Source organism: Alligator mississippiensis, chromosome 3 (assembly GCF_030867095.1).
Source record: "Alligator mississippiensis isolate rAllMis1 chromosome 3, rAllMis1, whole genome shotgun sequence".
Classification (NCBI taxonomy): Eukaryota; Metazoa; Chordata; order Crocodylia; family Alligatoridae; genus Alligator; species Alligator mississippiensis.
The window spans coordinates 116,833,380-116,861,225 of record NC_081826.1 but is presented as its reverse complement, the minus strand read 5'-3'; the positions used below and the strand labels follow the sequence as shown (position 1 = coordinate 116,861,225).

The 27,846-nt window shown below is 41.3% G+C and overlaps 1 protein-coding gene across 4 annotated transcripts in view; it reads left to right on the top strand.

Moving 5' to 3' along the window:
* The window catches only part of CDKAL1 (CDK5 regulatory subunit associated protein 1 like 1), a 706,822-nt gene that overhangs the window by 562,516 nt on the left and 116,460 nt on the right, over positions 1-27,846 (top strand). Inside the window, exon 14 of one of the 4 annotated variants that reach the window (XM_019490405.2) lies at positions 11,617-12,531. The exons of the other annotated variants lie outside the window; for them this stretch is intronic. Coding sequence (XP_019345950.1) covers positions 11,617-11,796 — 180 coding nt within the window. The 3' untranslated portion in view covers positions 11,797-12,531. Of the gene's footprint in view, positions 1-11,616; positions 12,532-27,846 lie in introns of those variants that run through there. 4 annotated transcript variants of the gene reach the window in all.

The following is a 27,846-nucleotide window of genomic DNA, read 5'->3' as shown; positions in this document are numbered from 1 at the left end:
CCCCACTGGTCACCGGACACCACGATGAGTGACTTCCATCAATTACTACCCTCTGGGTCCGACCCCGGAGCCAATTTTCCAGCCAGTGGATCGTGGAGGACCCAAGGCGACAATTGGCCAGTTTCTCCAAGAGATGATCATGGGACACCAGATCGAAGGCTTTTTTGAAGTCAAGTTATATGACAACAATCTCATCTCCCTTGTCCAGGTGATAGGTCACCTGTTCATAGAAGGAAATGAGATTGGTCAAGCAAGACCTACCTGCAACAAACCCGTGCTGGCTATCCCTTAAGATGTTGGCGTCGGCCAGTCCATTAAGGATGGCCTCTTTAATAAACTTTTCTAAGATCTTCCCCGGGATAGAAGTCAGGCTGATGGGCCTATAGTTTGCCGGATCCACTTTCCTCCCTTTCTTGAAGATAGGCACCACATTGGCCTTCTTCCAGTCTTCGGGCACTACACCAGAGCGCCAAGAGTTTTCAAAGATCCGCGCTAGAGGCTGGGCTATGATGCTCGCCAGCTCCTTGAGTACCCTGGGGTGAAGATTGTCAGGGCCGGCTGACTTGAAGGTATCCAGCTTCTCAAGATGTTCCTTCACGAAGTCAGCATTAATGGAGGGCAGGGGATCACCCTCACCCGGACTTCCCGGCCCAGTAGCAGGCATGGGCGTCCCATGGGGCTGATGAAAGACCGACGCAAAGTACCTATTTAATAGGTTGGCTTTTTCCTGGGCGTCAGTTGTCAGTTGCCCCATCTGGTTCAGCAGGGGTCCAACGTTGCCCCTGCTTTTCCTCCGGCTCCCCACGTATCTGAAAAAGGACTTTTTATTGTCCTTGATGCTCAAAGCTAGCTGGAGTTCAGTTGCAGCCTTGGCTTTCCTGGTCAGCTCCCTACAGGACCGGACCAGTGCAGAATAATCCTCCTTGGAGGTGACTCCCATCCTCCATCATTTGTAGGCCTTTCTTTTTAGCCTCAGGAGGTCTGCTAGGTCCTAGACTATGCACTAGACTTCTGTTGTGTTACAGATTTGAACTGGTTTCTGATCACTTAGGGCATTTTTAGATGTGTGTGACGCAGTGCCGGGCACTTTTGAACGCACTTGGCACTGCATCGCATCCATTTGTATTAATGGTGATATGTGCATCAGCACTGAGAAAATGGTGGCAGTGTGCTTTTGAACTAATTAATCAAGTCTGCTCTGACGCGCCAGATCTCTGGCACGTTGCAGCATGAAAAGGTATGTGTACAAATACCCTTATACCAGTTTGTGTCATTTCTATCCCTAGGCCTGAAGGTAGAGGGAAACGTAGTTTCTGTGACATATATCAGATCAGCACAAAGATGTGGGTAATGGTGGTAAGCTAAAAATAAATAGGAGGTTTGATATTGACTTCATTTTTTCTTCTTCTTCCCATAAAGTAGTTTTCTATGTAGATTGCCCACCCAAGTGTCAACTCTGAGAAGCATGCACCTGGATGTGATAACCTTGTGTTTTATCTGTCTCCCTGTTTCACTGACATTACCCAAATGTTGTCTGTGCTTTTATTTTCAAACAATTAAAAAAAAAGTTAGTCTCTTATACTGACCAAGCATGTTCCATTCATTTTATATCTGTCACATTCACTAATACTTCTTAATGACTTTTTCTTACAGAAATGTAAAACAGGTTGTTTCCTCTGATTTCATATGTCAGTACTAGGATTGCAAAATATTTGATCTTTTTCATCTCTCTTGGAGCTCTTCTGTAAAACAACACTTTGTGAATTAACTGGGCCTTATATTGAGTAGCATCATAGAAGATGTGATGCTGAGGCACTTTTCATTTGTAAAATAGGATAATTTTTTGTACCATGTAGATTAGTTCAGGCTCCAGGAATGTATCAAAAGCCCACTGTTTAACAAATGACAAAACTTTTCTGGGCTTGTTTAAACATTTAAAGTCTTTCCATATGAAACTGAAAATCTCTGAATCAAGATTTTCTTTAGTATGCTAATTGCTATAGGATTTTATCCTGAAACAGTCAAACATTACACGTAGTCCAGCAAAGGATCTGATCAAATTTTCCTAAGGTACAAAAAAAATCAATATTGGGTTTAATTATATCTTTCATTTTTCTCATTTTATTCTTGGCAGGGAAAGCACTCTTCTAGTCTTTTTGATTTTTATTATAACTTCTACTATATGATATTTCATTAGGGGCACAAGAAGAAAGTAAGATAATGCTGTTAATTACCATGCCGTTGAAAAAATAAGGCAAAATGTACTAAAATAACCATGGGAAACTGGTGGCTTAGTTTTTGTGTTTTAATTAGACTAAAAGTAAAGAAAAGAAAAAATAGTTCTGCATAGCATATATAAAGGGGTATTTTACCCCTTTACCTTTCTTCACTTTGCTCATCTTATTATCTTAACTTTGAGCTCAAATGCTAGACTTTGAACTGTAGGTGAGGAAGGAGCATCTGAATAGTCCAGTTATCCTTCTGGCTTTATCTGTACTGCACAGGTAATCTTAAGTGATTGTCTTCCACATCTGAGCCCCCAGGGTACCTTAGCCTGGCTGGTAGGTCCTGCCCCCACCTCCCTCCCCACAACCAAAGCCCCACCCATATTATCATGTCTATAACATGTCTATAACATGTCTGCTCTTGAGCACATGTCTTGGGAGATTTCTGAGGAGGGAGAGGGGACAAAGATGCAGTAGAGTTCTTTCCTAGTCAGTTGTGTCCTTCAGGGAGAATAGTGGGAGGAGCTTTGGAGAACTATTTGGATTCAAGTGAATTAGCAGAATCCTTATTACGAAGTGGGCATAATTCAGTCCGACAAATCTGTGCCCAGTCTCTAAACTATTAGACTCTGAGGCGGGGTCTACATGTGCATTAATGCGCCATTGCTATGGCACATTAAGTTACTACCTCTAATATGAAGTACTACATAAATGCTCAGTAGCTGGTGCTAATGCACAGTAGCAACAGCACACAGTCTTTTTGTGATTGTTAATGAGCAGTAGACTAATTCTACTGCACATTAGCACATTAGCATGGTTTTTGCTGTGACATGTGACTGAATAAACTAGCTTGGCTTAATGCACCTCCACACCTGGATCAGAACTTTTTGGCATGGGACAGGATGAAGGCTAAAATCTGGGTAACAACTATATCTATGTAAAATTTAAGGGGGATTTTAGGTAGACAAAAAGTAATTACCCAAGTTGACAGAGACTAAGAACATAAGTGCCATTGTGGGTCAGACTCATCGTTCATCTTCTGACAGTGGCAGGAAGGGGATGCTTTAGAGCAGGGGTGTCAAACTTGTCTGGCCCTGCCAGCCAGATGAGTGGCATGGGATCAGACCATGGGCCAGATGAATGGTGGACAGCTGGCCTCTCAGCTTCCCCGCTACCCCCACTCCTGACCCATTCCAGTCTGGGACCCTATAGGAAGAGGCCCAATATCCTAGGCACTTGGTTGTTACTGTGGGAAGAAGCTGCAGTGTCAGGCTTCTTCTTTCAGTGTTGCTGGGATTCCAGCACCCAGCTCTCACTACAGCCACGGGAAGGTCTTCCCCATCAAGGCTGCTGACCAAATGCCCCAGCTGTGCAGGCCAGATCCAGCCCATGGGCCATATGCTGCAGTACCTCGATTGCCCTTCTCCTTACCCTTTCTTATTCTACCACATCCTTTTTGAAATGCAAAGACCAGAACTATGTAGTCTTCAAGATGTGGGTGCACAATGGATTTGTATAGTGGCATGATGATATTTTTGTTTTCCCTTCCATTCCTAATGATGCACAACATTTTTTTTAGCTTTCTTGGTCTCTGTTGTATGTTGAGCTGATGTTTTTAGAGATATACAATGACTCCAAAGTCTCTGTCCTGAGTTGTAACAGCTAGTTTAAAATCCACCACTGCACATATTATTCATTCTTAATTTTCCCTATGTGCATTACTTTGCATTTTTTGTCGCTGTAGTTCATCTGCTCTTTTTTGCCCTCTCACTTAGCTTGATGAGCCCTTCTGCAGCTCCTGTCTGTCAGCTTGGAATTTTGATTATGTTGCACTTAGACCTCCAGAAAAGGCCACAGGGTCATTAGTAATCATGAATTGCCAGTACCTTATTCAAAAGATAAAACTCCAGTAAAGAGTACTCTGACATAATTAGTTTTACTTAATCCAGTGTTGTTTCTCTAGGAAGCATGCTACTTACTGAAAACTCCTTCCTTCAGTAGTGTCATTAGAAGTTCTCATTTTAAGTAGTGACCAGGTGTGGAAAAGTATCCTTATTAGTGAAGCACTGACAACTTTGGATACTTACCTAAAGGGTAGGTAAGACATGCTGGAGGCAGTTAAATTAATGACTTCACTTTCCATTTAGCCTGCCTTAGAAGTTAGAAATTTATTTTAGTCCATGTTAGAATACTGATTAGTTCAAAGATCTTATTCATGATTGACTCTAATATGATTTAAACCTACATTTTAGAAACAAAAATATCATCTGTACTTTCATCCATTTTTCCCTTAAACTTTACACCGATAATAAGGGCAGATCCTTTTTCTGCTGTAAGAGGAACTTGAGAAATAGGACTGAGGGAAGTCTGCATAGAGTCCAGCTCTGGGCAGGGCCAGAGAATTTATTGATGGTTGGATTATCTGGTCCCATTCTCCTCCAGCTGACCACGCCACCACCTCCTTACACATAAGAGTTCTGTGGCCATGGAGAATTCCTCCAGCTAGCAGGATTAGTGGCTTGAGAGCAGCTTTCCCCTTGCCCCATGAATTCCATCAGCCAGTTACTTTTGTTGAGCCCAGCAGAGAAGGTTGCACCTAAGTGATTAGGAAGATACCCTGGCAATTCATGATATGACTGTCTTGAGGCCATTGTATTGCAATTATTTTCTCCATGAAAAAGCTTCTTCTGTCTGTCTGTTTCGTTTTGTTTTTAGTAAGAGATTTTTAACCATTTATAGAAATATTGAAATGCTTAGAAAGCATCATGTTTTGGTGAACCTAAGGTGTTTGGCCTTGTACTTTGCAGTGCATCCCTATTGCTGAATCTTGTGCCTGTGATATTGATCTCAATGCATTCTTTGTCATGTCTAGAGATTCCCTGAGGTGCCTGCAGCACAGAGTATCATCTTACAGCTAAAATATATATACTGCCTTAACATAAAAAAGATGACTATATTACCATACCAGCATTTTGCCAATGCTATTTTAAAAAAGCATTCACTTTTGCGTTTTACATTCAATTCTTGTTTACATGTTACATATTTTATTTTACTTTCGAATGCAGCTAGCCCTTCACATGCCCTGATTGCCCTAGTATATGCATATATATGTACGGTACATGATATCATTTATGTGTATGTGCCTTATATTTGTCACATGTACTGGTGAGCACATGTGATATGTGAGTACTAAGGGCTGTTCTTCGTTTTTCATGTCCCCTTCAAAAGGTCTAGCTGTGAGCCTCGTTTATGGAGCTCATGTATATTAAATTGTGCTCTTTAAATGCCTTTTATATTTACAATGTTCCCTTTTCATTTATAAAGGGCTTGTTTGGCACAAAATCTCATCAGAAATAATCCATTGTTATTTCACATAGGTTGCCCCAAACTTAGCTTTAATAGAACATTTACAGGAGATATTAGATGCCAATTCATGTGTCAGACAGAAAGTGGCAGCTGCTTTGTTAATGTATGGCAGTATCCCATATTAAATCAAATGGCAAATGGACAGTTTGACAGATACTGTCATCAGTGCAGACATTATTACAATCATTATAGAACCGAGTTTTAATTTTTTATCTGAAGTACATAATGTTGGGCTTGCAAAGTCTTCTTCCATCAGATCCCAAAGCAATGAATATTACTTCTCTAGCTTTTTAGCCTAACAAAGCATGAGCCATGTCGGCTAGTTCCTTGGGGACAGTGCAACTATGTTTATGGCTTCCTCTACATATTATGGGTTAGGGTCTATGAACAGAATTTCCATTTGTGAACACATCATTGTGGATAGCACTCAGTGGTCTTTTCATTTTGATTGATAGTTCTGGTTTTGCACCATCTGGCTTCTGATAGACTGCATTAATATCCTGAACTAAGAAAGCATAGGCATGATTGTTTAAGAAGTGTGTGTATATGTAAACATATATATTTTATAGCTATTTATATGTAATATAAATATAATAGTAACATCAGTTATTCATTCACTCTACAAAACAACAATAATCCCTATGTATGCTTATGTGTGGATGTGTGTGTCCATATCATATGTGTATATGTCTATTTATACACACACACTAAACAAGTATTATTTTTAAAAGATATTGTTTTGTGTTTGTTTTCTAAGATTATTTTTAATTAACGTTTGCAGTCACTTTTTTTTCCATAGCAGCTATGAACTTGACTGAAGTTGGTTTTCTTTGTTAAGTCTTAGTACATCTTCTATATCACAGAATCTGTCGCTACTGCTCTAGTGAAGCCCTGAAGGCAACGTAAAGTAAAGTTTTTTAGTCCTGCTTTAGATAAAACTCATCATTTTGCTGCAAATATGTTTTGAGATGATAGTATTCTCCACCCTGGATGTCATAATGTTTTCAGCTTGTAATGTTTTTTAAACTTTTGAATTGCAATATGTACGTTCTCATTTTGGGAAGTCGGGGACCCTGACTTATACACAGAGATGTACAAGACAGTAATTTGTCATGATCAAGATTTCTGATTTATATCTCACATCAGCACAGTTAAGCAAATAAAAATCCCTTTTTTAATGCTAATGATTGATTTGGAGCTCACAGTGAACATTAGGAATATGTGCCTTTACTGTTGCAGATATTGGCAGTTGTGGACCTAAAAGAGACTTTTCTTCTAAATGTAGGTGGGAAGCCACTACCTATCAAGTCAAGGTTGAACTTGTTGACTCATTATATGAATAGATAGACTCACACAATTTCTGTTTAGAATTTCAAGTTTACTAACAAGTTGTCCACCTTCACCTCCTTAGCTACTGCAGCCTTCCTCAGTACATCTCAGTGTGGTTAATGGGGAACTCTCTCTATAAACTCTCCATCTCAGACCGTGAATTGAGTTAGCATCCAGAAATTCCTTGCCCTTCAGCGCCTGCACTTGAGGTTCTTGGAGTGTTTTTTTTTTTCTCCCTGGCACCTCTTGCATTTAGTTTTTCATGCATATAGTCTTAACACAGGATTATTAAAAATAGAGACAGGAATATTAGTAAGGCAAAATGTACAGTCTGCATAGCATGCCTCATCTGAAGATTTGGTGAAACTCAGGTAAGTTTCTTTCTATGCTGGGGACATAGAATAGAAAATCTGTATAGAAACCAGATGATGTGCTCTTTTCCTGATCACCCCTGGCACATCTACTCTAAGTGGGGGACCTGCTTCTCAAATGCCAGTGTTAGAGTTCTTTTATATATATATCAGAATCAGAGTGAATTTGCATTGGGCATACTATCTAAAGGAGAAGTCTTTCCTCCTAGGTTAGGGACAGAAGTTGCACACAAACCAGCTTATGTGATCAGAAACTGGTTTAAACCTGTAACAGAACGGAACCTCAATGCACACAAACCAGTTTCAAAATGGCTAAAACTGGTTTAAGATAAACCTGATTGAACGCACTATCAGACTTAAATGATTTGGGTTAAACCCCGTTATGAAACCTCTGTCCCAGACCCCTTCCTGGTTCAAGTTAAATCAGTCCCCCAGCATTCCAGGATGCTTTTCAGCCCTGGGCTGGGCTGGGCTGTCTGCTCCCAAGAACAGGGCTGGCCCTGCCCCTCAGCTCTCTAGCCAGAGCAGTGAGGGCTGGCTGACAAGAGGGTGGGGGGGCAAGCCCAACTGGGGATGCAACCCAGTCTGCGGGGCAGAAGCGACACTGCTCCCCCCAGGCAAACCAGCTGGGGTCTGGGGCCCGGGGGGGGGGGGGGGGGTTAAACACCTCTTCCCCTGCTCAAACTTACTGCTGGCTGCAACTGTGGACTACAAATCCCAGGGCACCTGGAAGCCGGAAGTGATGAGAAACCCTGCAGACTCCTGCTGTTGTAATTCTGGACTCTAAATCCCAGAGACTTTGGAAGCAGCAGGAAAAGGAAGTGAAAACACAGCCAGAGAGCTGTACTCTATAACCCCCCAGCTTCTGGCCTGAGCTACTGCAGGCATGTGGCTGCATTTCCTGAATCAAATAGACGTATCTGTTCTCTTCTGTTAAAATTTAGACTAACCTGCAAAGACTGAATCGATTCAGCCTAGGGCTTTTTGACTGTAGTTAGCCCTAATGCCTAATTTGTTTCCCCTCATTACTTCTGGGAGTGTCCCCCATCTTGTCTGAGCACAGCATTTCACCAATCACATTGAATTGCACATTAGACAATACTTAACAAACAAGCTAATTAACATTTTATTTGAATGTTATTTGTTCTTAGGTATAGGTATTAAATCGCAATCTTATCTTTGGTGTGCTCATTTTTTCCTTAGATGATCACATAGCATGGATTTGCTTCTTTTTAAACCCTGTGGTCCATCTTACCTTGCTATGATATATGAATTAATATAAGTATAAATTGTTGACAGACTGAAGACTTTCTTCACATAAACACGTTTTAATTTTAGATAGCTTTACGCTTTTATTCATTTGCCCTACTTTGTGGTAAAAGAGTTCTGAAAAAATTATGACTGGCAAAAATTTACTGCAAAATTGAACATCAAGATTGCCAAAATCTTTTATATAGACCTTGTTTTTACTAAATGTTGGCCATTCAGAATTAATTTTTCTATACTTGGGTATATGCTGCAGGTTTATTTAGTCTATTTACTTATTTTAAGTTTCTACAAGACAGAATCCTCAATTTCTCATTATAGAGGTTAGGGAGAAATAGTTGTCAAGAAATTCTCTCAGATGGTTTATTGAAAAAATGGGTGCTGTGCCAAATTTGGCCCACCTGGACATGTCATCTATCACACCAGAATGGCCTGACTCATGAAATTTCTCTCATGTGCTTTTGGTGCTTCCTCTGGTACTACGAAATGTAGAGGAGAAAACAATCTCATTTGAATTTGGAGAGATATAGGATAGGGAAGCAAGCTAAGAGACGGGGGGAGTATAAGGTCAAGCTGTAGAGAGAAGGGACATCTTGACAGGTAGAGAGCAGTGGGGGACTAGACAGAAAGCTTTGAAATCATGAACATACTCTTCCAAAGTTGGAAATAAAACCCTGGGTTCCCAAGTCTCAACGTTAATTGCTACGCAAATGTAATTTAAACCAAACTTTCATAGGCATCCACCAGTTTTGTTTGTCATTTTCAAATTGCCCATTTTGAGACACTTAAGATCTGATTTACAGAACTGCAGCTGAATCATCAGGAGCCATGAATTAAACTTAAGACATTCTAAATCATGCTCAGTATTTTACCTGTGTTTCAAATTGGGCACACAAAAATAGTGGACATGTTTTTTTGCAACTTTGGCCTTAATCACTGTGTGCTTTGGTAAAATGGGATCAATAGTATAATCTCCCGTCATGGGTAAACTGGTGATATTTTTACTCATAAGAATTTTGTGTCACAGTGATGATCTCATAAGAGCTCATTCTTGAACATCTTCCATCTTCACTTGATGCTACAGCACTTGATGTTGTAAGTGTATGTAACAAGTGGGCATCCTGGGGCATCTTCCTGTATGCCTGCCAAATTGTTTTTGGGCCAACCACACGCCCGTCTTTCCTGCCATGCCTTGCAGTCCCTGACTGATAGATTGATCTTAATCAAGCAGGAAGCTGCCCTTTAGCTGCCCTGATGATAAGGCCTCTCTACATCCTCCAACCTCGTCTTTATGTGTCCCATGCTTCACAGATGTTTTATGGCCTAACAACCGGCCTTCTCATCACATGGCTTAAAAACCAGCCTCATCATCACATGGTTTAACAACCAGCCTTGCAACCAACTGCAGCTGCTTGCCTGCTGCCTATGCCCCTGTAGGTAACAGAGCCCAGGCTGATCTCTTTTCATGTAGGTGTTTTGTGGGTTTTAACATATATCATGCAAACCAGATATGAGAAAAATATATGCAGAAGTCACCACTGCATATATTATAAAGACTTAGTGGAAAGGTTGGGGGTAGGGAGAGGAAGATACCAGTACTTGGGAAAATAACTTGTGTATCACCTCTTTGACAGCTGATTGACAGATGCTTATTTTGGTATTTTTCCTTTTAACTTTGAGAAGTATTACTAAATATATTTTTAAAATAGGTACAGGGATTTTTTGTTTACTGAAAACTCAGTTTTCAATTTTGGTAATGTTTTCAGTAAGGCTTTTTGTTTAAAAAAAATCTTATTTAAAAATTGTGGAATTTTCATGTAAAAGAATAATTTTAAGGGGTTTTTTTGTTTTTTTTTTTAACAAGACATTGTTTCAAAAAAAACCTTTTCTTTCAAAAAATCCAAATGAAGTGATTACATACTTCTGACAGGCACTTGTCCTGGTGGTAATAATGTATGGAAATAAGCCACTGGATATTTTTAAAAGAAGATGAGACACCCATGGTATTTGAAAATGGCTAATTAAGGTTGAAACATCCACTGTAATAATTTAGATCTGTACACCTTAGTATAGGATGGTGCAGAGCTTAAAATTAGTATTAATTTGTTCTGATCTTTTGATGGACAACTTCATAATTTTTCTAGGAAAACCCTTGTGGGCTGTTATTTGCCCCATTTCATATGCATTTCCTCAACCAAAAATCCCTCATAAATGAGCTTGTAGATATTTTGTTGTTCTTCTCTTTATCCCTCTTGTCCAGTGGTTCTCAACCTTTTTTAACCTGAAGCACCCTGCACTAGACTTGACGCACTTCTCATTGGACTCAAGGCACCCTTCCATAACTCTTGTAAATTGAGTGGGCCCCAGTTAAAAAAAAAAAAAAAAAAAAAAGTAAATATTACAGTGCTTGCTTCATTGAAGAAGGGTTGGGCAGTAGGGGTATTGTTCATACAGGGACAGGCCTGAGCCTGCATTTATCTACTTAGCTTATCTGCCTAGTTCCTTACACCTTGCTTATATCCTCACACCTTCAAAGGATGAGTGCCCTGGCATCCTGATTGGGAACCACTGCTTTGGTCCATCTACCTGCAAAGAGACTAGAATATTCATTTACATAAAAATCCTGCTTGGACCATAGCAGACAAGTTGACTGGAAGGAGTGAAAAGATTCACATGTGCCTCAGCCAACTAAAACCCAACTGCCTGTTCTAACTTTAGTTTTACCAGCCTTTGACAGTGTCTCTTAGGAGTAAATATTTATGAGGTTTATTTTGAGGCATTTGGCTTGGGTTCCTTATAATTAAATATTGTAGTTGGGGACAAAATTAATGTTGTACTAGAAAGTTGTCTGGCATAATATTGCAAGAACTGGTTCCTGAGGTAGGCAAACTTAAAAACCCTTTGATCATTTTTTTAAAAGTCCTTAGCACTGCATTGATGGTAATAGACATCCCTCTGTCTCACATTTGTCTGTTTCCATTTTCTTCAAATGCTTTCTACAGATGACTTCATTATCTTTTTTAACATATTGAATATTTCCTTATTTGCTTATTTTAAAGGCAACCGTTTGTGTGCAAGGGGATCGTGATTCACCAATCATGCTAAATCAAGTGTGGAAGCTGAACATTAGAATGCCTGTGGAGCAAAGCCTGCTTAATTCACAGCTGCATATGCCCTCATTTCATATGTATCCCATGGAAGATGTCAAAAGCTGCTTCTTAGCCACAACTCTTCATTAAATTGTACCCAGTATTACTCGTTCTAGATAGGAAACCAGCAATTGATCTTAAAAATTTCTCTCATCCTTGGCTCTGAACTCCTCCTGCTATAAAGAACTCTCATTTTGCTTTGCCAAAATGATCATAAAAATTAGAGACCCTCAGAAGCATTGTGGAAGTTAAACAAACTGAAAAAATGAATTAAGTACTACTATCTGGTATAATCAGTGCCTTCATAAGACTCCTCTTCTGAACAGTACACTGGCCTCGCTGATTCTGAAAAAGTTTGCAGTCCTGTTTCCCACATTCACTTGAAGAGTGTCCCATTATGAAGGTAACAATGACCAAACTCCAACTATTTTAACATTTAGTACTGCTCAAAATCAGGCTATAGGCTGGGGCACAGTCCACCTTGCTAAGATGCATAACCTGCTTTTGGCTTTCAGCAAAGGACAAATAAATACGCATTGCACAAGAGGAAATTGGAAGGACATTTTGAAACTAGGACATGCAAATGCACTTACTGGGATATATGTCCAGGAGCAAATTCAGGAACAGGACAGAGGGCAAACCCTTTCCCCCTCCTTTGATCTCACCCCGGTACCTTTTTTGTATGTAGAACAACAAACACCCATGCCCTTGAAACACTCGCAGTGTTTTTTAACCGGTGAGTGGAGTGGTTGAGTTCTAATATTTCTAATATTTGAGTTCTAATATATCCACATTACCAAGATGTCTTCTGCTCAGAGTAGGCTACAACTGGTTATCTTTTTAGTCTTCAGCCTGCAGCTGGCACTAAGAAATAAGGTAGAAACTAAGTTTTCTCTTGATGTTTTAGTATGTATTGTCATATGTATATTGCACTAGTGGAAAGGGCCTACATACTCAGAAGTACCAGTACCACTCCAAATACAAAGTGTTATATGGTGCCACTCTCCCTTTTGCATCTTGATTTGTCCTAGCTATGAGGATTCTTTTGCTTTCCATTACACTTAACAGCTCCTTATTAATACTATTGAACTTTTACAGTAGTGCTAGCAACGTTACCCTACATGGTGTTTCCTCACATCAACACCACAGTATTTTTTTGGTTCTTCCATTTTTTTAATTTCATTATCACTTTCTGTGTGAAGGGAGTTGTAAGAAGCCAGCCTCTTTAAATTCTTCATTGGCTGCCTGTTCCTACATGTCTGTCTTGTTCTCTGCCAGGTTTTTCTGTAAGAAAGCAGTGGCATGTAGAAGAGTGGACTGAGTGCCCTTTTCATGGACTTCTCTTTTCAGTATGTTCTCAATACTGGCCTGTGTATTAAAGGCAGTTATTACACTTTAGGATGATAAAGTGGGGTCGGGGGTTGTGTGAAAAACAACCAAAGATATTTAACAATTATTTTAAATCATTCTTAGGGTTTTTTGTTTTGGGTTTTTTTTAAAAAAACAGTTAAATTTAACATGAGTAATTCATGTTGCACAAGGGTATTATTGTTAGTTCTAGAAAAATGTAACAGCAAATAATAATTCTAAAAAACCCATCCCTTAACTTTCCTGATATTTCATGAGGACTTTGTGCAGGTTTTCATAACAACTTAATCATAAATATTGCTTGCTAGTCAGTTCTTTTCTGGACACGTGTATTAAAAAACAAACAAACAAAAAGAAATTCTCCTGAATGTGGACCTCCATTGAGCATGTTATCTGCAGGGATCCTGGTTTTCTTTGATAAAAAAAATCCAACATTCTCTGCCTCAAAAAGTCCCCCAAAAGCCACATTTTTCCATGATTAAAACAAAAAGCCATATCAATCTAAATAACATGTAGTGGTGTTTTGTTTTAATCACGGAAAATGTGGATTTTGGAGGAGTTTTTAAGCAGAGAATTTTGGATTTTTTTGTCAGAGAAAACCAGGATCCCTGGTTATGTGACTGAACAACGTGCACACACTGCCATTTTTTTAGCTGACATATTGCATTATGAAAAATCTACATATGCAGTAATATTTTTAAAAAATGATCCAGCAGGCACATCAAAATATCTGATAGGCATGGGAAAATTATATTGTGAAACCTTTTTAATTCAACATGTCTTAGCTAAAGCAACATAACGATTCATAGATTCATAGATGTTAGGGTCGGAAGGGACCTCAATAGATCATAGAGTCCGACCCCCTGCATAAGCAGGAAAGAGTGCTGGGTTTAGATGACCCCAGCTAGATGCTCATCTAACCTCCTCTTGAAGACCCCCAGGGTAGGGGAGAGCACCACCTCCCTTGGGAGCCCGTTCCAGACCTTGGCCACTTGAACTGTGAAGAAGTTCTTCCTAATGTCCAATCTAAATCTGCTCTCTGCTAGCTTGTGGCCATTATTTCTTGTAACCCCCGGGGGCGCCTTGGTGAATAAATACTCACCAATTTCCTTCTGTGCCCCCGTGATGAACTTATAGGCGGCCACAAGGTCACCTCTCAACCTTCTCTTGCGGAGGCTGAAAAGATCCAGTTTCTCTAGTCTCTCCTCATAGGGCTTGGTCTGCAGGCCCTTAACCATACGAGTGGCCCTCCTCTGGACCCTCTCCAGGTTATCCGCATCCCTCTTGAATTGCGGCGCCCAGAATTGCATGCAGTACTCCAACTGCGGTCTGACCAGCGCCCGATAGAGGGGAAGTATCACCTCCTTGGACCTATTCGTCATGCATCTGCTGATGCATGATAAAGTGCCATTGGCTTTTTTGATGGCTTTGTCACACTGCCGACTCATGTTCATCTTGAAGTCCACTAGGACTTCAAGATCCCTTTCCACCTCTGTGCCACCCAGCAGGTCATTCCCTAGGCTGTAGGTGTGCTGGACATTTTTCCTCCCTAGGTGCAGCACTTTGCATTTCTCCTTGTTGAACTGCATTCTGTTGTTTTCTGCCCACTTGTCCAACCTGTCCAGATCTGCTTGCAGCTGTTCCCTGCCCTCCGGCATGTCTACATCCCCCCATAGCTTTGTGTCATCTGCAAACTTGGACAGAGTACATTTGACTCCCTCGTCCAAGTCACTGATGAAGACATTAAAGAGTATCGGTCCAAGGACCAAACCCTGCGGGACCCCACTGCCCACACCCTTCCAGGTCGAAACCGACCCACCCACCACGACTCTCTGGGTGCGACCCTCCAGCCAATTCGCCACCCACTGGACTGTGTAGTCATCCAAGTCACAACCTCTTAACTTGTTCACCAGTATGGGGTGGGATACCGTATCAAAGGCCTTCCTGAAGTCTAAGTATACGACATCCACCCCTCCTCCTGTGTCCAGGCGTTTCGTAACCTGGTCATAAAAAGAAACTAGATTGGTCAGGCACGATCTGCCTGCCACGAACCCGTGCTGATTTCCCCTCAGCATAATTTGTCCTGTCGGGCTCTCACAAATGTGAGCCTTGATAATTTTTTCAAAGATTTGGCCAAGGATGGAGGTGAGACTAACTGGCCTATAGTTGCCCGGGTTCTCCTTCCTCCCCTTTTTGAAAATGGGGACCACGTTGGCCCTTTTCCAGTCCTCCAGGACTTGGCCCGTGCGCCACGAGCGTTCAAATATTCCCGCCAGTGGCTCTGCAGTGATGTCGGCCAGTGCCTTCAGCACCCTCAGATGGAGCTCATCCAGGCTTGCCGACTTAAAGGCATCCAGTTCTTCCAAGTGACTCTGCACCGTCTCAGGGTCTACGCATGGAAGTCTGGCACCTTGCTGCTGCCTCTCTACAACCCCCGTGAGAGACTTGTCGTGCCCCTCACTTAGGAACACTGAGGCAAAGAACTCGTTGAGGAGTTCAGCCTTGTCCCCCCTGTCTGTCCTATTCCTCCCTGGGCCTTCCTTTTACTCCCTATATATCTAAAAAAACAATTTCTTGTTGTCTTTTACTTGGGTTGCCATCCTCAGCTCCATGGTAGCTTTGGCCCATCTAACTGCCTCCCTGCAAGCACGAGCAGAGGAGGTATATTCATCTTTGGTGATCTCTCCCTGTTTCCACTTTTTATGTGCTCCCCTTTTGTCCCTTAGGCTGCCCTGGATTTCTCTGGTCAGCCAGGGAAGCCTCCTGGCCCCTTTCCCTCTTTTGCCTCGCTCGGGGATCATCTTGCTTTGTGCCCAAAGGATCGTTTCCTTAAGGCACAGCCACCCTTCTTGGGCTTCCATTTCTTCAAATCTCCTACTCTGCAGTGCGTCCTTGACTAATCGCCTGAGTTCATTGAGATCAGCTTTCCTAAAGTCTAGCACTTTCACCCTACTAGTTACCTTACCCACTCGACGTCTTATGGTGTATTCTATTATTAGGTGATCACTGTCCCCCAGATGGTTACCGATCTGGAGGTCCTCTACCATGTCATCTCCCGTTGCCAATACCAGATCCAGTATGGCATTCCCCCTAGTGGGACCGTGTACCTCCTGTGTCAGGTGGAGGTCCTGTACACAGGTTAGAAACCTGCGTGAGCGGTGGGACTTTGCTGTCTGCGTCTCCCAGCAGATGTCCGGGTAGTTTAGGTCCCCCATGACTACCGCCTCTTTAGCTTTTATGGTCTCCAAGAGTTGCCTCAGGAGTCCCGAATCTCTTTCTTCCCCTTGATGTGGGGGTCTGTAGCAGACCCCTACCACCAAATCCCTTTCTCCTTGCCCCCCATGTAGCCTAACCCACAATCCTTCTACTTCCTCATCCTCGGATTCCATCTTGATGAGGGTTTTTATGCATATTTACAAACAGAACATTGTTATAGCTGATGGAGATGCTTTGTCTTTAGTAGTGGAGTACCCTTGTATTCCTATACATACGAGTTATTTCTGTTGCGAGCACTCCCACTTTCATTCATTGCTTAAGACAAACTTATCTTTAGTAAAACATCTGCTTTTTATTTATTTGTTTTCCTTTCCCAGAATCTTGGGTAGTTCTAACAATGAAGAGAATAACTCGCAGTACATGTAGGTTGCACTTACCCTGTGGAACAGTCTCCTGTTTTGTAATCTTGCAAAAATGTTCCTACTTCTACAGGAAGATTTAAAAGAACATATACATTTGTTCTCTTTTCAAAAGCACTGCTTCTTAAACTTTATTAGGAGAGAGAAATCCCTAGCAGCTTATTTCTACAAAAAAGAAAGAAAAATGGTGTGCACTCCAAAAGAAAAATGTCAGATGCATGTGATTATGTACAGACATGTGAGCAGGACTTAGCTGATGTGGATTTGTGTATCTAAGTCAAATATCAGTCAAAAGCCATTGTTCTGATGTGCAGTGAACAACAAACTGGCAACTGCTGTGGCACACACATACACCATCTGTCTTGCAAGCACTGCCATACTGAGTCTCCTTTGTATTTAATAGTTTTACCCTTTTAACTAAAACATTTGTATGTAATATACAGTATCAGGGCTGGTTCCAAGTTGAACTAGTTTTTCATCAATAGTGTTTCTGGTCTCTGAGGAGATGATTGTGTGTGTTAAATGTGCATGTATGTGTGTGTATATATGTATATGTATATATTTATATATCTTACACATTTATAGCTGTGTGTGCTGTGTATATACAAATACAATATATGTAGGTTCAGTTCAGCCCTATCTGTATGTAAAAAACAACTGTATATAAAAAAGCAATAGCAATAATCTGCATCTAAAAATCAAACAGTTATTTTTACTTTAAGTGTATAAAATCAAGGACCTTAAAGACACCATGATGTTGTTTCCTCCCTCTTTTTCAGGTCAGTATGGACTCATATTATTCATAATATTAATGACCTTTTTTTTTCGCTTTCCTGAAGCAGAATTGGGATTTTTGTGTATGGGGTTTATTTTTTGCTAATTTTTTTTTCAAATTAAAATTCTGAAGAGATTTTGAAGATGCAAGTTAACGTCTTAAACAGTGGTTTTTTTTTTTCTCCTCTCATATATAAGAATTCATTTTAAATGGATTTTTATGTTTCTGCTGTTTTCAGTGGCTCTTACCCAGACTCCTCTGTTTCATGCACTTTGTTTCTGTGAAATATAATTATTTGCAGGCTCGGCCTCTGAATTAACCTTGTGCTCTAGCACCTTTCATAGTAGAACATTGGACAGCAACAAAAGTACTTGCATGCCAGCTGGCTCTGGTCACAGCTTTGAGTATTTTTAAGAGTCTAATGAGTAGGCATGTAATAATTGTAACCGAAAGGCACATATTACTTCTGAAACTTGCAGCACCTGCCTCTTTAACAACTTCAGCATTTTTATGAAGCTCACTTATTCAGGGTCTGTCTGCATCAGTAATACAGAATGTACAATAATATCTTAATGTTGTGTTGTTTCCCAAAAGATGGTGACTGCACATGAAAGATTTAATTATTTTTAAACACACTTTATTTTAAGGATATCCACACTAAACCAGTTTGCAGTGAGCATGCATAATGAAAGCACAGAGTGTGAAATCATGAATCCCAGTTATATAGTGCTTGGTTTTATGTACAGAATGACAGCAAACTGTAACTAAAAACTGAATACAAGCTATGATAGGAAAGCAAATATCCTATATAACTCTGGCAAAGGCAACTTTTTATGTGTTACAGATTTCTAAGGTAGGACATTGCTTATCTTCAGCTATTCAGAATTATTTTCTTTGCTGACTTTTTGCAGGTAGTGTTTTTCATCTTTAAAATATCTAGTACTTCAGACTACTGAACCAAATATTTTGCCAAAATGCACCCTTGTTAATTGTTAGAAGTGTTTGTCCAGGGAGGGGTAGCATTTCAGGCTTGCAGAATTAGATGGACTATAAAATTGTAGTTACTTTCTGCATTGCCCGGAGAAAAAGGGCTTGAGAAGAGGGGAGGCAATGACATCTTTGGAATTGAGTAATTTATACTATTGCCTATAGTAAATTTATGGCTATGCTAAGTTTCTAAATATTATGCTTCTCTAAAAGCAGTTAGATTCTGCAGTTGAAAGTGTTGTGTTAATCTTGTGTAATTTTGTCATCCTGCCTTTCTCTGAGGCCAGGTACAGACATTATTTTTTTACCGGTATAAGTGATTGGTAACCTGTCTACACTTGTAACAAAACAGGAGTTCGTCACACATAGACTGGTTTAAAAGTGGCAGAACCCAGGCTAAAATTTGCCATCCCTCCTTCCCTACCCCCAAGGCAAATGTGTGCTGTGTTCCTTACCTATCTAAACTGTGCCACTTACAAAAAAATGCCTAACATAGATCAATTCTGCCTCCAGCTTTTTGAATGTCTGTACATGGGTAGAAAGTATTTTTCAAGTTGTGCCAAGCTTCAGAAGATGCTATCTACTGTCAGTAAGGTGTGCCAGGTATTAGGAAGAGAATTAAGGGTGAAAGAGAGACTAGAAACTTGAGACAGATTTGAAAAGTAGTCAATAATAAGCATGTTTGTTTGCCTTTTTTTTTTTTTTTTTTTTAAGGGTCAGGTCCTCTTGTCCTCCAAAAGGGGTGCAGGCAAGAAGTGACAGCAGGTTTATTATCCTAATAAAACAAAAGTTGGGTGACCCCTATAATCACTGTTTATGAATACCAGTGTGGAGGTGCCACCAGATGTAGCTCAAGAGATTTATTTAGAAGAAAACCAGGGTGTGAAAAAAGCCTGCCAGACAGCATGTCTGCTTCTCTTGGAGGAGAGACATAAATATTCAATTTGCCACATAACACAGAAGTTTGTCTGATATATGCAGCAACTGTAAAAACTTCATTGTTTCTCCCTCTAAAACAGATAGATAGTATAATTAGTTGTCTGCTGCTACCTAGAGAACTAAATACAATTATGAATCATGTTCTCTGCCTTGTCTTCAGTGAAATACTTAGGTCAGGCTTGTTTCAGTTGCTCCAAACGATCTTCTTACATGTTCACCCCTCCCTCCCCCGCCAACTCCCAATAAAAGAGAAAACAGCCATAATAACACAGCATGCAGTATTAAGACAGTTAAACAGAGGTTCCCTGGTGTGCCTTTGCTGGGTAGATGTAGAGTATACGTGAGCCGTAACATAGTTTCCAGACTTTTGTAGGGTTTTCTTTTTGTGTTACACCCTTTAACTTTCTCCTAATAAATGCATCTTACGAGCAAGTTTCCTTGTTAATTTTGTTTTTCTTTTGTATTTAAATAGGGAATTGTTCCAGAGTAATTTGTATATTGTGAAATAAAATCCAGTGGAAGTATAGTGTTTTGGTTTGATTATATAGTTCTCCTACAAGTAAGATGAGACCTCATAGTGAAACAACCCATTGCTGTAGATAGTAATATCTTTTAAACTAATCTTTTATTAGTTTTATACTATATGAGAGAGGAGTTTCTTTAAGAACTAATAGCCTGTAAAATTGTATTTATTCAAAGAAAGATTATTGTGCAAGGAAGAATCTTAAAAATCATGTCTTAATTTTTTGCCTTGTTCTATATCATTTCCTCATAAATTCATTCTCTAGGCCAAGAAGGTTCGTCCAAGTTTGTGGAACTGTGTTTATAATTAAATGAGTAATAAGAGCCTCACAACATCAGAATTACCCTGGGGTAATTTGGAGACTTCAGTGAGGCCAGCCTTCTTTTTCCTGTACTCTACATAGTGTAAAATATGAGTACAGGTTTCCTTTGCCAACCACAGTTTTGCCAACCATGGTTTTGAGTATCCACGGTTAATATTCTGTATACCAGGGCAACACAGGGCGAGCAGTGGTGGGTGAGGAGATCCCTGCATGGCTTCTCTGCTCCCTGCCATGCTGGGTCACAGGGGAGGCAAGCAGGGCAGTAGGGAACAGCAGGCCTGCTTGCTGCTGTGTGGGGTGGGGGCGGGGAAGTGCTGTGGTGTTCTGCATGGGGCCAGCCAGTGTGTCCCTCCCCTCCTGTTCCCCCTCCCCCTCCCCCAGTTAAGAGGCAAACGTGCCGGGAGAGACTCTGCTGTTGCACCCTGGGCGTGCTCCGTCCCCGCCTGCTGGTGCGTACCCCCTATATCCTGTCTAAGTACCCCTAAGTGTACGCGTATGCCCGGTTGACCACCCTGTGTATTAAAGGCAAGTAAAATGATTTTTTATACACTATATTGTACAGCATTCAAGTCCCTAACCCCATTTTTCCCGTAAGCCTTTAGTTTTACCAACCATGGAACTTTCCGGAACCTAACCCCTGCGGTTGGCAAGGGAAACCTGTACAGCAGGCCTGATTCTGCTCCCAGTAGCACCAATGTAAATCGTGATTATTACCCTTCAAATTAGTGGAGTTACACTGCTGTAAAACTTGTTAGACCTGAAGCTCGCTATGGTCTTATTGCATAGTGAATAATATTTTCCATGTAGACACTGACTTTTAATGTGAGGGTTAGTGACACTGCTGAACTTTGCATTCCAAGAAGCCTTAGATCTCTTGAACCATGTTGTGTCTCAAGCGGATGCAGCTGAGATTTTAGATGAGGGTGAGAATGGGTGCATCTACATGTGCATTAATGCACCATTGCTCCTGTGCATTAAGATTAGTACCTCTATTATGAGGTACTACATAAATGCTCAGTAGCACTAGTGCATGGTCTTAGTGCATTAGCATGGTTTTTGCTGTGATGTGCTAATGTGCAGTAGAATTAGCTTACTGTGCATTATGCATCTCATGCAGACACGCCAAGTATCTCAGTGTCTTGCTTATGGAGTACCCCACTACCACTGGCATTATTAATCTGATAAGTTTTGCTTGCTCACAGTAGTGAAACAAGGAATCAGATTTGTGACTGACTAGAATAAAGTGTTGGAGGGCTAAAGGCGATGAAAGAAGGAAGGGTAGGGCTAGGGTGAGATAACCAGTGAGAAATATTTTAGAAACAAATGAAGACAGGAGAATAAAGAAGCCCACAGTAATCTGGTAATGTTATGATTTCTATTAGATGGCTTATTTTCCAGACTTGCCGGGCAAAGTTTCCACTTCTGTTCATTCTATATAAAAGCAAATTATCTATATAACAGAGTTACCAACTCTACCGACAATTGAATTAAATTAAATTAAATTGTCTCAGTACTCTATGCTGCAAAGTTGTTTAAGCACATTCAGCCATATAAAATGAGTTCTCTGTTTTGCTGGACTAGAGCATTAAGTGACCCTGTTCCCTGAGCTATTCTGGATCCACAAGTACATTAATATTTTGCACATGGTTCTGAGAGGTCCATGCAGCTGGGTGGCATAGTGTGAACATAAAGCTATGATTCACAGCCTGTTTCCATGCAGTCACATTTTCCTTTTGAAATGAGTGAACATAGCCGTGAGTGTGTTGAAATCCAGGTTTTCTCTGTATTACAATTCAAGTATTGTTTGCTCTTTATCACAAAGATCAAAAAATATATTCACATTTCAAAAATAAAACAAGAACCACAAATCTTAACTCATTAAAAATATTTTCCCTCAGCTTTTTAAGCTTAAAACTGTACTATTGTGAATGCTTATTTTTAACGTGGAATATAGATGTTGTAACAAGAAGCCTTCCCGGGGCCAGTCAGAAGTTGCCCCGCCCACCTGTTTCGGGGCTAATGTCTCTCTCACCTGCCATACCTTGTTGTTCAATAATTGGTGTCTTCATTAGGTGGGAAGCTGCCCTTTGGCAGCCCTGTTCTCCTGGACCTATGTATGCAGCTCCAACCACCCCTGTACTGTATCGCAAGCCTTGCAGATGACACACACACGTACACACATGATGTTCCCTCACACCACAACTGGTGCTCCTGGGTCTCACAGGATCTTGCACACCCTCTCTGAAGCAGCAGGTCATTATGCTCACCCTTTAGGTCTTTCTTTCAATCCATACTTGGCCTCCTTGTGCTGGAGGACTTACTGGGGTCAGGACTTGCCCCTAACTTTCTGGCTGAACCCCCCTACTCAGCCTCTGGCATCCATGACCATGCCTTGGCTTCTTCCCCACGCATGGGTTCCTACAATGCTCACTCTAGGGCCACTGCACCATGCCCACCCTGGGGTCTTTTCATAATCCTCACACTCAACTACTCATGGCGATGGCCCTATTCCCTGTTCAGCCCTACTCAGCCCCCCTCCCACACAGCCCTTTAGGCCTACTCCCATTCAGCCGTACTCTGTGTGGGGCCACCTACATCCCTGTTCTCTCAGGGCCTTCACAACTGCTCTCTCTCTCTAGGGCCACACAGCTACTCCTGACCAGGGACCTCTGGGGTCTTCCTACTCTGCAGGCTCAGGTGGCCGCAGCTGTGCCTGGCCCCACTCCTCTCTTGGAGTCTTCCACCCTCTAGGGCTCAGGTGGCCATAGCTGTGCCTGGCCCTTGTACCCACCAAATTGTGGGGGCTAGAGGTAAGGCGCCCCGACCCACCTTTCACTGGGGTGGTAACTGGTCTGGCACTTCCTGTGGGCTCCCATGCCACTGTGAGCCCCACCAGGCCACCCATCCCCAGCAGGGTGCAGTTTTAGGTCATGCTCAGGACCAGGAGCCTCCTAGCCATCCCCATAAGCTCTTACCCTTACCTCCATGTGTTCCTGCTGCAGCTAAGCTAGGCAATGGTTCTGCCTGGGCTAGCAGCAGCAAACTGCAGCCTTTATATACCTGGTTCTCAAAATGGCTGCTGCCATCAGGTACTTGGTAGCTGCCTGACTGTGCACTGCCACAGATGTCATTGTATGCACTTTTGTTGACTCACCGTGACCTTTTGTATAGGTTTTCGGACCTTCAAATCATTGTATTTAATTAAAACATGATTGGACCAGATGCTCCCAAACGTGGAACAAACTCATACAGACAGGGAACTTCTCCAGGTTCCAGTTTTATGGAATTCCCTTCTCAGTTGTGGACAATGTATGTCACATGCAGAGTCACTATAGGGAGAAGTCTACTGCGGTATTCTGCTGTCTGAGGGGAGAATCCCAAGGAAATTGCTTTTTGCCAAAGGCCTCCCTACCAGCATCTCCCACACATGCCTGCCATTCCCCTGCAGAAGAAAAAAACTTAGAGGTTATTCGAACTCTGGAAGTATGCTCTCCTGCAAAGAAATCATTTCAGACTGTTGGGGAATAACACTGGAAGCAGCAGATACTCCATGACACTGGCCCTTCTATGACTGTAAGGTACAGACCATGTAGAGGTGATTTTTATATTGAATAGAGTCAGTGTTCTGTGGAGATCTGACTCTCTTGTTTCTTGTGCTCTTTTTTACCGTGGAAGTAAGTTTCCGTGAGGTATGGCTCTGTAAAGGAAATTTCTTATTTCTTTACACTAGTTAGGGGTTAAGTGATACAGTTGTGTTTATTCCTTCTCTGTTTACATCAAACTTATTTCATACCACCAAGTACAGATTGAGTTTGTTGGTCTTTGCCTTCTTCCAGCCTTGCATTTATCTGCCTCCAAAAACCTTATGTTCAGGACCTAATGGCAGCCTTGGCTAAGAGGTGATTCTGAACTGGAGTAAGTTCTTCAGCAGAATGAAGCACCAGGCCTTGTTGTGCTTAACTCTAGCCTGTTTAGTTCATGCATTGCACCAGTGATCACCAAATTCCTCCTTAAAACATCCACACACAGTCTTTTTAGCCAAACTATTGTACATTTGTTAAATTTAAATAAGGTATAATCTAAAGCTATTTATCCATTTTCCAATTGTGTTATAAAATTCCCTTTAGAAGTTATTTTCTAAGTATTCTTTTATAACTGTTTCATTTCTTAGAGATGATCGGACTTATAAGTCACTTATATACTCAGGTTACCTAGCCTCCACCCTGCTTCGTTCTCTTTCCTTTCCCTTTCTTCTTCTTTTTCTTCTTTATCCTTTTCTCCTTCCCTTTTTCTTTCCCACTTTTCTCTCTTCACCCCCCCCCCCCCAACCAATTGCAGTCATCTTCACCCGCAAAGGACAAAAATATATATGTATTTTTCATTTCTACTCTTCCCTTCTCTCTTATTCATTACCCTGGGTGTGTCTGCATGTTCATTAATGCGCTGTAGTGACAGTGCATTAAGTTTAGTACTTGTATAACCAAGTACTAAATCAATGCGCAGTAACTAGCACTGCTGCACAGTAGTGCCGGTGCACAGCTTTTAGTGACACTAACTGCGCAGTAGCATAATACTACTGCATAGTAACGTATTAGCACAATTTTTGCCCTGCACATTACTGCACAGTAGAATTGGGCTACTGCACGGTTAGCATCTCATGTAACGTACCCCCATCTCAACTTTCTGCCTAATGTATGGGAATTTACTTTCCCTCTGGCTTAGAGCCTCTTTTTTATTTTAAAAAGTTCTGTTAAGGAAGAAATGAGAGTTTTTCTTCCCCCAGACTACCCTAGTGCCAACAATACCCTCCTACACTCCTGTTTTATGTGAGAGTATTATCTTGGCTCTAAGTAGGAGCAAGTAGACACTCTGAAAAGTGGAGGAAAATTAATCTTTTAACAATCTTTTTTGGATTGGTTAATAACACTATAGTGTGGATTAAGGCTATGTCCCAGCATTAGAAATCAGGGCTGCTATTTAAATTATATTGAGAAATATGGAAACACCTGGTTTTATTTACCTTTTGTTTTTCTGAGATAAACCATATCATCTATCTTCAGTGAGTTCTTTCAAACTTGCCAACATCTGAAAGCTGTAAAGATGAACATTTAGGAAGAAAATTCAGGGCATACCACCACACACTGCCTTTTTTTACCTTCCTAGAAACCGTGGATTGAGGGAGAGTTTTGTGGGGAAAAGCAGAATGAAAATACTTAGTAAAAAAAAGAGGTGTTCCTTAATTATGTACAGTTGGCATATAACACCATATCCCCACCTCCTTATTTCAGGAAATCTTTATCAGCTTTATTCCTGTGGATAGGGCTTAGTGGGAGCATCTACATAAGATGCTATGCTACTATAGTGACCAGCTATGGTAGTGTAGCTCATTGCTACAGTGTTGTAGTGTTGGCGGGCATGAACTGTGACACTGATGCTACTGCACAGTATGATCAGAAACAACCCATGCACTGTCCGGACTGTGCAGTAACAACCATACAGTTGGCACATGTAGATGCTCCCAGTATATAACACCTTAGCCCAGTGCTTCTCAAACTTTGCGTTACTGTGACCCTGGAAATGCAGCGGCAGTACAGAGAAGTGGGGGTACTTGGGAAAAGGTGTGCCAGCAACACCATGCCCCTCCCCCAACCAACCCCCTTTTAAATTGCTCACAACCCCCCTGGGGGCATCACGACCCACAGATTGAGAACCCCTGCCCTAGCCTCTTATCCAGAAAAACTATAGGTGTGTGGGTAGAGTCCCACACCATGACTTCAGTAGTTAGAAACACCATCCTTCAGGTGCCTTTGTCATCTACTGTACCTGAAGAAATGAAGTAGGTGTACCTGCTGCACCTGCAGAAAAAGTAGGTGCACCTACTGCACCTATAGTAATGGCACCCTGTGATTTATTAACAGGATTGTCATATACAAGTCTTGAGAAATCATTTTGCCCCTCCAAATACTTGGTGGTGAACAGTGGTGGTTTCCTAACAGTTTTTTCTACCAAAAATGACATAATCCTCTGAAGTTACTGTCGAGCTACACCTTTTTCTTACTCTTTATTATCCACCATGCTAAAATGCATTTAATTAGTTGTCAGTTTAATAGAAGAGGTCCTATTATAATAGAAATTTTAAAAACTCAAGACAAATAATTTTTACCCACCAAGATAAATGGTTCCTTAGCACTCTTGTGTTATGCAAGTAATCTGTCTGTTGCTTAAAACTCAGGTCAGGTTTATGAAGCAATTTCTGGCTCATTCCAGAACTGGTGCTAACTGCTGTATTAGGCCTTACATTGACTATGATAAACAGCTAACTTTAGATTGCAGCTTAAACTGAGCCTTATAATAGAGAGAAGGCCCCCAAGCAATATGCAAAGTATTACCCCATCATGAATGTTGTGTGAGAAAGACATAACATAATACTTACTTTTTCCTAACCAAAAAAGAGCACCTTTTGTGGAGCTCATAAATAATCTGTGGTCTTCTAGCAGGCAAAGTTAAACTAGTTGCATTCAATCCAAGTTCATAGAAGTTCCAAAAAAGGCAGTGGTCTTAACAGGTTAGAAAAATCTGTTCCTATTTATATTGGTATAAATCAGAAGTAACACTTTAAGTCAACAATGTTCCACTGATATAAAACTGGAGTAAGAGATAGCAAATCTGTCTTTCTGAATTTAAGGCAAATGCATTGTAAATCTGTCATGCCTAGCACAGTTGAGTTTTCATTTATGATGCAGTGATTTCTTTTGAAGGAAAAAATTACCATGGCTTTTTTATTTGCAACATCAGCAGGGATGCTTGTTTAATAGATGAAATTCGTACAACTGCAAGACAGTAGGCTTTTGCTTTTTTTAATGTTACTTTTTGTTTCTGTGAAATTATGGGTTTGACAACATGGGACACTGGAAGATTCCAGGGTAAGAATCTTGACACACACACATCATTTTACCTCAGTTTGCTTCAATCATTTTTCATTTGTATTTAATCTCTCCTTTTTTTTCTTTATAAGGATATATAAAGATTATCTTATGAGGTGACTTGCTCAAATTGGGTTTATGAACTAGATTCATGTAAGCGGGGGCGGGCAAAATACAGCCAATGGGCTGGATCCGGCCTGCCAGGCCATTCTACCTGGCCTGCGGAGCCCCTAAAATAATTAGTAAATTGATACTTATTTGCCCCGTCTCCCTGTCAAAGCTGGCTGGAGCCAGGGGCAGTAGGACCCAGAGGGAGCCCTCAGCAGACTTGCAGGCTTGAGCAGCCCAGCCCAGCCCAGCCAACCCCCAACCAGTTCCCTTCTTTCCTGCCCCCGCCCTGCTCCAGCACCACATGGCTGTGGCTTCCGGCTATATCTCCAGACTGCAGACCATGGGTCTGTGCTGGTAAGGGTGTGTTATGTGTGTGTGCATGTGCATGCGCACATGTCAGCAGGCACAGGGACAGAGTATGTGCATGTCCGCAGGCATGGGGCAGTGTGTCCATGGGTGTGTCTGCAGGCATGGGGCAGTGTGTGTGTGTGATCATAGGTTGAGTCCCTCATGCACACCACTCCATACACATGCGCCTACGCCTCCCCTTGCACTGC